Source organism: Strix aluco, chromosome 3 (assembly GCF_031877795.1).
Source record: "Strix aluco isolate bStrAlu1 chromosome 3, bStrAlu1.hap1, whole genome shotgun sequence".
Taxonomy (NCBI): domain Eukaryota; kingdom Metazoa; phylum Chordata; class Aves; order Strigiformes; family Strigidae; genus Strix; species Strix aluco.
The window spans coordinates 72,989,871-73,004,124 of NC_133933.1; the positions used below are offsets into that span (position 1 = coordinate 72,989,871).

The window sequence follows — 14,254 nt, forward strand, 5'->3', positions numbered from 1 at the left end:
CAGTACCCCAAATACACTTAAGAGTTTCTGTTCAAAATGGTATTCTTCAGTAACAATAAAGCTGTTATGCATGAACTGCTAAACAGAGGCCACACCACTGCTGCTGAATGGACTAAAAGTTGGACCAGGCAGAGGAGAAATAAACTACATCACTCTCTTTGAATAGACAGAGCCAGATTTCCCACTACCTTACATCTCGTATAACCATTTAGATCATGTCTATGTAGGGTAACTTTCATGAAAATTAAGTTATAAATCCATAATAAATCCATCTAGAAGAATTCCTTGCCTATGAAGAACAGAAAGTAATTTTAATTTGTAAAGTAGTAAAAGCTGAATGCCAAATTGTAATGCTAAAATTGAAGTCAGAAGTTATAAGAAGACAGGTTTTCAGGAGCAGTAATTTTTTGATGTAATATTTGAAAGTGATCAATTCAAATTCCACTTTTGAAAAATTTTCTGAGCTTTGATCTTGCTCCAAGTTTAGCCCAGAACAACTATTATATGGCTGACATTAAAAGTCTCAAAACAAAGTGATTTATAATAGAAACACAGAAAATAAATCACTATTTCAGAACTTCCTAACACACCATAGATTAGATCCAGAAGGTCAGACAAAGTTGTCATTCAGTATGCGAGCTCTCCCTGCTGCAGCTGAGGACCACAACACGCAGAAGAGCAAATTCAGTTAATGAACTTCATCAGATATACACAATGACTTGTGCCTTCCCAGGTATCACTGATTTTTTTGGATTATAATCTACAAAGACTGTAACATGACCACAGTCAGTGACTTGCAGCAAGTTGAGAAGCACGGCTTCCTCCCTCTGGCTGGAGCAAGTACATACATTCACCAATGCCCTGCTGAGAAGTACTTGAACATACCTGACCACCAAAATGAGAAGAGCCATTAACATCCTGAATTAATGGGCTCAGTGGTTTTCAAATGAGATATTTTCACGACGGACATGGTGTGGATTCAGCAAAGTTTGCCCTTTAACAAATACAGCTTCAATTTCAAAGATTCGATTAGGCTTCATACCATTGGGGAACCATTACTGATTTGATGCTGTTGTTATTACTGCTTTAACTATCAGTTTCTGAACAAAAAATTGCAGACAGTTGGCTTGACCAAGAGTCAAGATTTAGGAATGCAAAAGCAAATCCAAGGTACAGATGAGCTTCAGATGTGGACAGGTTTCACAGGGTTTAATAGGCTCTCCAGAGTTTGTCGTGTCGCAGCGGCTTCTTTTTTTTTTTGGGGGGGGGGGGGGGGGAGAGCGCGCACACGTGCATTTGTTGCTTTGTGTTTTTTGTTTGTTTTAAACACTTCTGGTCTCAGACAGAGCAACTGGAATTCATACAAGCAGTTACTGCATGCAACAATTAAAAAAACTCACAACAATCTTTTGTTTTATTGTATATCATTTACAAAAAACCAAAACAAATGAAAATCATCTTCTTAATAAGCAATCCTTGATCACCACCAATGTGTTTCTAAAACAGCCAGATGTTCACAGTTTAAGAAGCCAAATAATACTACTACTTTTTTTGTAAACATTAATGGTGAAAGAATAATAATAATGGTTTTAGTCAATCATCATTAGTACTTGAAAGTACAAATATAAATTAAATAAGACTCAAAAAACTTGTACAATAAAATCTGCTATAAACAAAGTTAATTAAAAAGAACTGCTCTCAACCTGTGTTGTGGGTTTCATCTTGTTTTAAAATTAAAAGCAGTATTTATTTTTCTGAAGCATCCAAATGAATGTTCATATCCAGATGTCCTTACAAAGAAACACGATCTTCATTCTTTCCTCATTTTTTAATCTGTTTATATTATATTTTACTTCTGATTGTCTTTTTCTTCCTTGGCAATCCTCTTTGTCACACCACTGAAATACTTCTCACGAAAAGAATTGTGTCCCCTGTATGGCATGTACTGACCATCCAACAAGTGAGAATTCTGATCTTGATCCTGCATGGTATCAAAATGCAAGCATTAGATTTTACAGTGGTATGTTCAGCATGTATTGCCATTGGTTTTCCTCCAGACTTTTTCAAACAATACAAGCAAGAGTAAAGTTGTTGGGTTTTTTTTACAATTTAATTGCAAACATTTAAGTCACTAGATTAAAGAATTTCAAAAATAGAATGCTAAGGTTTCCATTAGAATTAACACGAACGTATACATCCTACTGCAAAGTCTTAACATTTAACAGAAATGAAAATCCACATGCAATGGATTGTCATTTGACATTGATCAAATACAAAATGTAAGCAGACAAGGATTTTTTGTTGGTGGTTTTGTTGTTTAGGGTTTTTCTTTTTATGTACTCATTCAAATTTTCATTATTCTACTCTGTACAGCAAAATGATGCAAGTTGACAGTACCAGACATCTGAAGTTTTAACAGCGCTGCATTACTGGAATATCTCAGCTAACATCACCAGAATCCAACCCTTGCATGAATGAATGAGAGCACAGGTACTATGCCACACAGACTTTTATAAAGGAAAATATAAAGGTTAGTTTCCAGAAAAAATACCATCTGGAGAATTCAATTACTCGGAGGTTTGTGGAAAGCAGATACAAACAGAAGGGGAACACAAATGACTAAAATGAGTTCCTACAGTTACTGAAGCGCAGAGGATTTTTCTTATGCAGTATTCACGTACTTCTGAAAGTTAAAGTTGACACAGTAAATCCCTACACATAATACCTATTTGAGATCAGCGAAGAACATAGTTTAGAAAGTTGGCCCATTATATACACAAAGGTTTAGTTCATTGTGTACACTGTGGCTTTATACAATTAAGATACTTGTCAACTAGTGTTATCAATACTGTAAGATAAACAATACATCAAACTAATCTGAGTGCTAAAGAAAACTGATGGCAACTTTTAAAAAGCAGTTTTACACTTATGGTTGATGTCAGTTTATTATGCTCAGTAGCAAGATGGAACTGAGATAAGCAGACTCATGTAGAACAACTGAACAGTGCAAAGAGAAAATAAAAACAAGCATACAACAGAACTAAACCTCTATTCCACTAAATGTTTCTTCTTAATGCATCCTCATTGTTATTTATTTTAAGCAATGTGGCAACATACAGATTGGTTCATTACTTAAGTTTACAGTTCAGAGTTATTTGTTCATATTTGAAATTAAGGTTACTGTGGAATGCTTTAGCATAAGTAGGATAGCAGGAACATGGAAGTAGATTTAAATCAATACTTTCATACTACAGAAGTATTACAATGCAAGGATGAACTGAATCCTAGTGAACAATCTCCTCCTTCAGCTATTTTGTAGCCTTTCCAGGCTTTCACCTAGCAACTTCAACACCTCGTCTTGCTCTGGATATCCTAATAGGCATTCTAAAGGAGTGAAACAAAAGGTTTTTCAACACAGCAAGATGTTTGCGTGCATATACAAGTGCCCTCTTCTGGACACAATGAGATACTCCTATGAAGTAGTTCTCATCCACTATCCTAGCAGTTACCAGTAGCATGCCACTGGCTTAAATTAACTTGTTAAAAGTTAAGTGCCATGTGGATATCTAACATGTAAAGCATGTACACCAGTAGCAGCAAATTAGTTCTATTTAAATACTGCACTGTTACAAAATGGCGGGAGAAAATGACCTCAGTAAAGCCACTGCAGACGTGGTACTATTTATTGTCTTTTGGTCACCTGTGAGAGACTGCCATCTCCAAGACCATTCTCAGGCTGACAATCAACGGGTTTTTAACACATCGATGTAAAAACCAAAAATGCCATAGGCAGACAGGAAACAAGGAGGATTTAAGAGATGCTGTTCTCACAGCCAGCCTATACTCATTTCTCCAGGTCTCTTACACAGACTACTCTGAGGAAAAGTGCTTATTCTGAATTTGCAAGTCAGATATACTTCTTTGACCTATCCATATCATATATTTTTATACCTTGGGGATGTGTTTTAATGACAACTCTACATAATTTGCCTGTTTTGATAAATGAATGGGCTATTTGACCCTGAAGGATAATGATATATGGGTCAACACTATTTTAACATAAAAATTAATCCCCACAACCTCAAAGAGGTCACACATCTGTACACCATTCATCTTGACTCCTTAAGTAACAAAATGCTGATTCAGAGTGAAGGGAGGAAGGAAGAAAGGAACTACCCCCTTCTACTCCCAAGGTGGTTAGGGCAAAGAGAGGATATGATATGTAAGAGAACAAACTTCAAGTTAAACTCAGCTGTAAAAGAAGCATCTGCATTCATCAAATGGAAACAGGTTTGATGTGTCACTCCACAGCAGAATTTTTTTTGTAAATCCAGGCCTCATCAGAAGCTATGAAAATCACTGCTCGCTAGATGAGAGGAGATCTGCAGTCTGGGAGAGCCTACAAAGGAAACTCCTGGCCCATGTCACAGTAATTCCAGTTTAAGAGCTTCCATTCCCTACCTCTCCCCTGTACAGACATGACTGCCCAATAAAGATGGCAATTGCTTTAAAGAAAAATAACAGATTGGTAATTGCTGCTTAAAAAAAGGAAGAGAAAAATAAGAAATCCTGAACTACCTGGAGATGCCACTCACTGTTGACATTTACTAGTCAAAACAGTTTTATAGGCAGCATGAGAACTGAACAAAGTAAAAGGAATTCTCGGATTTCAAAGACTAATGATTTCCGAACAAATTCTAACTTACAGTACTTTATATTTACACGGGGAGCTGAATGGGTACAAACTGAACACTAGGGATAGGCTGCATTTAACTCTACAGAGATAAGAACCTGTCACAAATAATCTTCATGAAACAATTTGCTGTGACTATTTACACTAGAATTTGCCTGGGCATCAGGCACCAGCTCATTTCAGTAAGGAAGCCAGTCAAGCATCCTCAGTTAAGCACTATCTTGAGTAGCATAAATTGGTAGAATATGTACTCTAAATATCTGACAGAAATGTTTTGCGGTAAGAGAAGGTTTCTTATGGAGGGAGGCAGTGTCAACTCTCTCTGAAGTGCATTAACTGTCCAGTGCAGTTAATATGGATGGTTTTGCCTTTTTTTTTTTAAAAAAAAAAAAAAAAAAAAAGGTTTACATTCAGGGAATGGAGCTGAAGCACAGTGTTTTATGGGAGAGAGTCTCTTTCCTCCTCCTAACATGACACACTGGAAGAGGAATAAGGAGCACTGCTTGTGATATACAGCTGCATCTAGGGATGACTAGCTTTTTTCACTTATTTTCTTTGAAACAACTCTACATAGATTTCAAGGCATAAAGTTTGTAATTGCTTATTCAACACAAAACAGTGAGACTTCCCAAGAAATAATTTCCAAGACTGATCAGCAAGGATCAGCCTACTTGTCACTAAGTCAGCTGTTTTCCCGGTCTGCCAGCACCACCGAGACAAAGACTTCCTCCTTTATTTGTAAAAGTCAGAACTGAAGATGTTCATTAGTCCCTAGTCATTCTTTATCATCATCCTTGGTTCTCTCATTGAATAATTTAAGTTCTCAAAACAGCAGACTAACTGCAAACAACAGTCATCACATAAAACTTTTGCTCTGAAACATTCTACAATGACTTCCTGTGACAACTGAAAACCAGCAAAGCTCTTGTCAAAGTGTATGCTACCAAATTGCTTTTAGCTAATTTGAGTTTTCAACTCAATACTTATTTGTTCTAAAGACAACACTAAAAAAGGTGTTACAGATCTCCAATAAATAAAGAGGTAGAAGAAAGAGGAAGAAGGTTAAAGATAACAAGAAAGCTTTGTTTTTCTTTAAAACTTGGCGAATATTAGGTGATATTCTAAAAGTTTTTATGAATCTAACATGCCTCAGTTCAGCCCCAGGGTAATTAACCACATCCAGTTTTTGTTTAAAAAAAAAAAAAAAAGTCTTCCTAGCCTTATCACAGCTTCCTACCACTCTACATCTGGTGCTGGACAGTAGCCATAGAAACCACTTGTACTAATGTTATAGAGCTATAAACAACACAGAGCAGTTTCCAAATCAGGGACAACAGGGTCATATCCAGTAACAGACACCGCTAAATTCAGTAGGAAAAATTCTACACCAGTAACAACTCTGGAGGAACTGTGACACATGGAAATGGTGGACCCATTCAGTGTAGTGGATTTGTATGCCCGATGCTCCAGAGTCCTCTCATGGGCAGTCATATGTTCAGAGTTCATCCTTCAGTTTTCTGTTTCATCTTGCTACATAATTTCTAGGTGTCTCTCTTAACGCTTGTCAAATACAGATCTCCCCTCCAATATTTTTTTTAAGAAGTCCCGATTAGAAACTTCAAAACTAGGTAGCATTTACCAGTCAAATAGATACCATATATTTCTATAAGACAGCCAGCAGAGGAATGAAACAGGTAATTCAGCAATAGCTGAAATAATTCGGCCTGGGGAAATCAACAAGCCTCAGAAAATAGAAAGCTAGATGTACTGTTGTAAAGAAAGGGAACAAACAACCCTACAGTTAAACACTGTTATTAAGTCCACCCCTCTGAAAACGGTTGATCACCAGATAGAGATTCCCAAGAACCCTTATGGTAATAATGCTGTAAGTTTTTATACTCCGATTTTCCTAATGATTTATTTCTTACTGAACCATTTACCAGTTATTTGACATTTAAATAAAAAATGATGACAATTCAGATCTAGGTGGCACAGATTGAGACCTTTCAGCCTTACATAACTATATTTTTTAAGGCTTTTGAAAAATAAACAGGCACAATGGAAGGTACATTTTCATTTCACTTGATTCGGGCTGGAAGAATTAGTTCAAACCTATGACGTAAAGCAGAAGACTGGGCTCCTACTAGATCACAGTCGACAGAATCAACATGAATCTACTCGGCCAACAGCTTCTCATTCTTTCACTACCGTTGTATTTCAGTTCTTACATACGAATGCCTACAGTCTATGGAGAAGCTGAACTGGTGTTTTTACTGCTTAAAAACACCCCTTCCTTCACAGTTCAATGAGGGTAGACTCACACACAGTCCTGACTGCTAGAATATCAATTAGAAAGTTTATTTCAGATTTAGTGAGATACTGGGGAGATCCATATCCATTTAATAACAGAAGGGACACTAATGTCCGTAGAAAAAAGTAATACATCAGGCTAGTAAGCTCTCACCTCGTATCACTTCTGTTTTGTTCCTCTCCTGTTCCACACTCCAGTTCTTCACTTCTCTAATTCTTCTGCATTCAGAGTTTCAGAAGACTAGAAGTCGCCAGCTGGCTACTGCTAGCTGCCCTCTACGACTGCCTTCATTCACTTTTATTATTACCATTATAATTTAAGACTGGGGAGGAGGAGAGTTACTAACAACCACCATGGCTGTCCTAAAAAAGCCTTAAATGTTAAAAACCAAACAACTCTTCTGCTCATATTGTGAACATGCTGGAACAGTCTATTCATATCAATGCTGTGTTCAGTAAGAAATCTTTTCCAGTTGGCATGATTTCATCGTAAACTTAAATAGAACAGAATGAATGCTTACAAGACAGCGAGTTATATACCACCTTTTGTGAGGTTTTTAATCCAACATTTATGATCTTCATGCTTATGATTAATTATAATAGATCAATACTTCAACTAGACCTATTCACTTTTTACGTTCCCTTTGGTCTCCTTTATATTACAAGCACAATCAAATTGCATCACCAGTTTCACATTCAGCAACTGATTGAATTCATCTCCAGTTAAGTGTTTAGAGTATTAATAGTGAAATTGAATTTGCTGTGAAATCTGCAATTCATTACTGGTGGCAAACACTGGGGAAACTGAAGGACTGCATAATGATGCTACCTGATTTGTAGAACTTCTTAGCCACTTGCAAGTACTACACTGAGCTGAATTAAAAGGCATTTGTGAGTGCCTGCTACAAACCAGTTTAGTAAAGCAGACAGGAACTATCTGGAAACATGAATGCTTGTATATTCATAAACATTCACTCTTTCATTTGGGAAAAGAAAAACGGCCAAAGCTCCAACTATTGAATTTTATGATCATATCTGGTGAGTCAGAAGTATTCAATTCAAAGGTTTTTCAGGGTATTAAGACAGAAAAAAACATGTCCCAGGGAAGCAACACTGGGGTGGGGAAATCTTCCATAGTTAGACACCAAACAAGAAGACCCTAAACCAAGCAGGCGCTAGCTAAGGAGTCAATATGTATTTCGTTATTTGGACAAGTTTTGCATGATCAGAAATATTACATGGGTTCTGGTATCTTTAAACTATCTAAAAGACATCTGGAGTCCTGAGTGTAAGCACCTGCACAGTTTTATCTAAGCAGCAAGCCTGCCAACTAGACTCAGGTGCTCAGAGCTAAGCATTTCCAGACATGAACCTGTCAAAGCATGTGCTAAAGAACAGGTGATGCACAAAACAAGAATAACAAATTATGAAAGTCTATTTGCAGAAGGGTAGATATATTGTTTAAATTAGAACATGTTATCCTACAGCACTGGCAGTAATAAAACTCCTGCAGAAAATCTCCATGAACACCCTGAGACATACACGTCAAAAACTTTCATGATTTACCCTCCTCGTTTGCTGCTGGTGAAGCTGGCAGCTCTGGCTCTGAACTCCACATACGGTGTTTTAAAAAAATTCTGGTGTTGCTTGAGAATCTCAGCCATCATTAGCATTATGAATGCAGTACCAAAACCCTGCTGTGTTATTAGTGCAAGCACCATGCAGACACTGAAGTCTGACTGTACCTATCATTTAAAATAGCTCTTCCAACTGACAGGGAATATACTAAAAACACTTGCTCACCCTTTGCGTGTGTTTTCATTAAGAATTTGTTTCAGCATTGTTTAGCATCTCTTCTAACAGTATTAGCAGAATACTAGTTAATATTAACAGCATTAACAGAAGCAGCAAGAACGGAAAGGAGACCTCAATGCAATATTCTCTGGTCTAAATGCCTCAGGAGAGGTACTCGGCATGTCCCAAAACAAAAAAACAGCCAATGTGCTTCACTGTACTTAGGTCACAGCTACAATATTATTTCTAAAGCTATAAAAGTATCACTCTAAAAATGAAGTAGCAGAACTGAATACAGTTTTCCTGTAGTGCAAGACCCACAAAGACATTCAGTATTTACTTGGGCATCAAATTGCACTTTGGAATCACTTGGAGGTTAGGCATCTAGGCATCTCTGCAGATGGGATTCACACAGTTCGGTTTTCCAAGAAATGCATATGCAACTTTCACAAGTAACCTTAAGTTCAAAGACCTCTTTCAGACTATTAAGGGGTTTGCCCAGGATGAAAAGTTTATAAAAAACTGAGTTGAAAAAGGAAAAGACCAAAACCAGAGTGATCCCTTAAATCACTACCCGATATATTTTAAAGAAACGTAGCAATTTTACAAAAGCTCTAATTCTCATCATAAAAAAACTCAAGTGTGATAGAAATAAGGATCAAATGCAGAATAGCACAAACTTTTCATGAATGCAATAGCTACTATTTTACACAATATAATCAAGAATTCAAGCTTACCTTGAATTCTTTCACCTTTTCCATGGTTATCAGGCGCCTTGATGTGTGGCTGGAAAGCATCTGTTCACAGTTGCTAATAAGTTTCAGGCACGGGTGGCGGGGAATGATCTCTTCTGTATATCTGGAAGAAATAAACATTCATAGAGCTGTAAGCTCATGAATTGGAAGACGTGCATCTGAAACAAAATTCAGACAGATTCTTCACAAAATGGCTTACACTAGAAAGTTGCTATGCACTTTAATCCAATTAAAGAAATTCAGGTGTTGGTGCTCCGGAGTTTTTACATCATATATTCCGATCATCTTGTGACATAAAATGTGTAGAATAAATTAAAACATTTAATTGTAAAGAGTTGTAAATTGTAAAAGTAAATTGTAAAAGTAAAGAGACCCACACACAGACTTTTTCTACATATATTTACATGATGTTAATGTATTTATATATGCCTGCCTGTATAATTTCAAGTACAAAGTATCTCAGCCAATCAGGAGTAATAGTTTATCCAATCAGAGCTGTGATTTTAAAAATGTATTCCACAGTCAACATATATAAAAGTTGCAGGAACAAAAGACTTAAGTCCAGCTTCCTAAAAGGAGACCACTACACTCCAATTTCAGATTGTATTAAACCAGCTCTTATCAGACAGTGACATTCCTGGACTTCAGAATTTTGTGTTACAAATTTATCACACTGCAGTTACGCTTTCTAAAGGGAAGAAAAAAAATCCATTATCTTTTAACATCAGATGGTAGCAACAGTGACTTGCAATTAAATCCTCTCTATAGAAGCAAGCAATTAGTGTTTTAAATGCCCCCATCTCATAAGCATGCTATTTTCTATAGAAACAGCTTTCTCTAGATTGCATTCAATCCTTCTATTTCTCCAAATGCTAAAAGAAGGATCTAAAGATTTAAGAGCTTTGCATGGGACTACAGGAGCAAGAAGTATTGACCTAGCTAAAAAGATAAATATGAGATCAGACATTCTTCCTGACTACTGAAATATAGCTCAGCCATTTAGTCTTAGTTTTTGTAATAACCTTTCCTGTAATAGTTACTACAACATAATTCAGAAAATGGTATATGGTATTGTCAGATTTCACATAAAATGCTTGCTCTCATGATTCCCCAATGCTTGGGGGTCAACAGAAGTCAGACATTAAAAACATAACTAAACAACTTTCACACTTATCACTTGAACTTAAAAGATACAAAGGAGAAGCTTGGTATTTTTCCTGTAAAAAGTGGAATTTCTGAATGCACTTTACAAAGTAAATGTATTGTTCTGGGAGAATGAGAAGTCAAATGTAACACAACTCAGAATAGGATCCATCTAGGTGTTGATGGAAATCTTGACATTTCTTAAAGATAATAGTGAACTGTTAAACAAGCAAGACAACATCAAATACAGACTTCTAAATTGGAAAAAACCCCCGAACAGTACTGCCTCTTTGCATTGTTCCAAAACTTCCAGATCACAAAACCATCTTTCAGTCACTTCTCATGTGTGGAATCAAGTCACTGCTTCTGCTAGGTGAAGTCAGAACATGCTTTTGATAAAGGAGAATCAAATTAATTCTCAACTGTTTTTTCTATTACACAAGATTTCTGATGCATCTAGTACCACCAAACTGCCTCTTTCTCTTACAAAGGTAGGCACTTTGCCACAACATCTTAAAAGTTTCTCTTCATAACCATATGAAAGTCTGACTGCAAAGGAATTAAAAGAATTCAGACTCAACAATGATTTCAATGTCAGATTGAAAGAGTAAACTTTGGAGCGAGATGCTATCTTGCAGAGGGAGAGATCATTATCACTTTGTTAAAAAGCCTTGTCTGTTAGCATTAATGCATATATTTCCACATTCTTTCAGGTAAAACTCAGAACATTATCAAGTAAGAAATATAGTAGCAGTGGTTTTAACAAACATCCATTTTAATCCAGTTTTAGTTTTAATTTAAGGTAATATACAGGGATCTCAAATAACACATGACCCTAATGGCAGGTGTTGCCAAGGGATATTTGGTAACACAATGTATTAGTAGACAGTCTCTTATCTGCCTTCCACAAACTTGCTTTAATGTTTGTTCCTCTGTTCATCAGGAAGTTGAAAATAAAGTGACTATACGAATATTCTGTGCTAATATAGTGACTCTATTTCAATTCATAGTAGTATGTACAAATTCACTTTTTAAGAGGCAACCCAACTAGAGCTGGAGAGCGCTGACCTCCCCAAAACAGCAACTGAAGTAGAACCAGACTGTGCAGCTCAGTTATCTAAAGTCAAACACTTTATACTGCTGTACTGAGGAAGCGTGCTCTTACCAATGTTCAATGAGCAGACAAAAAGCTCTGGTATCTTGACAAGCAGAATAAACTCAGTAATTCCAAACAGAGTCTATTGACATGGAAATCTAAGAATTCATAACCACCCAAGTCTGTCAGGGTTCAGTATGTATAGACAGACATTTTGAACAATTAGCTATAATACTGTTAATGGCATTCATTGTTTTGTTTGTGAATAGTCTTACAAGAAAAAAAGCCTAAGAAAAAAAACCACACTAGCATTAACAAAAAAAGCAAGCTACTAAGTGCACTCTTCTGTTACGGAAGCATGTAACAGAAATGGCTCCTTTTGACTTCCAAATTTTCAAAACAGCACTTGGTAATTATATGTAGGACTGCTACAAGCCATTTTCATGGTGAAATCAGGGACAATCACCACTTTATGTATCAGTATAGTTTGCCTGTACATTGAAACACGTGACATTGTAGAAGCTACCTTCAGAGCATATCTACATCTGGAAGATACTTAGAAACAGCTACTGTACATCAACTCCCCACTTGACTGGGAAACAGTTTAGAAAAACAGACAACCAAAAAACCCTCAAAACTTTATCTAAGAGATGCTGAAATAAGGTAAGCAAACAGATGTCTTTCCTTTTAAACCCAGGTAGCACTACTAAGCAGACAGCATCCTGCAGTCTCTGCTGGCCTCTCTCATCCTTAACAGGGCTGCTCCCCTACACTTCCTGCCTCTCACTGCCATCTCTTGGTCACTTGACTTTTGATTTCTCAGAAGAAAGCTAAATTAACAGTGCCAAATCCCAAAGAGCCAAGAATGTTCTCTTACAGGACCCTGTCATGTACCTCTATCAAATACTCTAGTAGAAACACATATCAATAAGACCCTTGCTACTACTATCTTAGAACTCCATCTGTGCCTTGAAAGTGTAATCTTCTAAGACTAAACCTCAACCCACTGGACATGCATTTGCAAGGAGATGTGAAGGCTTTTTTCTTTTTGGTAACAGTCAGGAATTATCTCCATCCAAAACCCTTATTTCAAAATCTGCCTTCCCTCATATGAAGTTTCAAAATATGAAGTCTGAGCATTACTCCTAAGTGCTAGTACTACGGAAGTTCCAGCTGTACTATGCCCCAAAAGAAAGCACGGTGAGAACGTAGCATCCGTTCTGACATACTACATACCAGAAATCAACAATACATACTCAGGCCTGTATATCGGCAGCCAGTAAACTAATCTTCCTCCCATCACCAGATACTCTGCTGCGAACTTCAACAGGTCAAAAAAGATGTCACTGAGATGATAACTGGATGAAACGAAGATGTGATTTTCTGTGCTAAACAAAAAATTTACAAGTGTAAACGTAAAAGCATATGTAAAACCTGCATTTTTAATAAAAAAAAAAAATTAAAAAACCCACCCCCCCCAAACCACAAAATAGCACTATCTTAGATTTGCAAAACTGCCTAGGACAATCCAGGTATATGACTTCCCAAATTCCCCCACTGGCTCTTCAGACTATCATCTTTAGTACTTGTGGAAGTCAAAGAATCACAAGCATGTTGAGAATAGTTATTTTGCACAGCATCTTTCTTAAGGGCAATTTAGAGTAAAAGGCAGAAGACAAGGAAGGCTGGGCAGTGGAAAAGCCATGTGTTATCTCTGAAGAGAAAGGAGCAGTGGAAATCCAAGAGAGGTGGTTAAGGTAAAACAGAGGTATTCCATTCTAGACTGATTTTGCAGCTTGCAGGAACTGAAGAGAACTGTCTGAGAACAGGAAACACAAGGTAATGGTGGCTCACAGAGACAAGAAATAGGATTTGAAATCTGAACACATACAAATGATAAGCAGGGAGAACAAAACCAAGAGGATTTCAGGAAGTGTTTTGCAAACAGAACAAAAAAAGCTTTTCTTCTTTAGTTATTATTACTATCATTCTTTTAAACTGCTGATAGCCAACCAATAAATAATAAAAGATTCTAAAACTGTGACTGGGTTTCCATTAAGACATTTATATTCTACAACAGGCGAAACAGCTTACCCACCTTCTTTCAGCTGACTTAACTGTTTCCTTCTGTGAACCTGTTCTGCGAGTAGCTTCTCTGATACCATATGGTGCTATACAAAGCAAATGCATAATGCAGAGATGAGAACCTCATCCTTTGGCCAAATAACATACAATTATATTATGCATACACAACAGTGCACAAACAGTGGCTTACACAAAGTTAAAAAAAAATAAAAGCTTTTACAGAGTAAAAGTTGGTAAGGGTAATTTCTTCAAGATCTATTAAAAACTTCTTGCTTCAAAAGGTTACTTTAAAACTGTTGCAAAGAAAGCCCTTCAGCTGTAAGAGGCTTCTAGCGGTCTACACTACAAAGGACAATGCTTTTCTGGTTTGTTCATTAA

At 36.8% G+C, this 14,254-nt stretch overlaps 1 protein-coding gene across 3 annotated transcripts in view; it reads right to left on the reverse strand.

Annotated features, from left to right (window-relative positions):
• Positions 1-1,386: 1,386 nt before the first annotated feature.
• The window catches only part of TRMT11 (tRNA methyltransferase 11), a 29,602-nt gene continuing 16,734 nt past the window's right edge, over positions 1,387-14,254 (reverse strand). For all 3 annotated transcript variants that reach the window (XM_074819179.1, XM_074819180.1, XM_074819181.1), the window contains 4 exons: positions 13,890-13,962; positions 13,048-13,179; positions 9,535-9,655; positions 1,387-1,981 (listed from right to left, as the gene is read on the reverse strand). In XM_074819179.1, the coding sequence (XP_074675280.1) occupies positions 1,850-1,981; positions 9,535-9,655; positions 13,048-13,179; positions 13,890-13,962 (458 nt within the window). In that variant the 3' untranslated portion in view covers positions 1,387-1,849. The remainder of the gene's footprint in view (positions 1,982-9,534; positions 9,656-13,047; positions 13,180-13,889; positions 13,963-14,254) is intronic.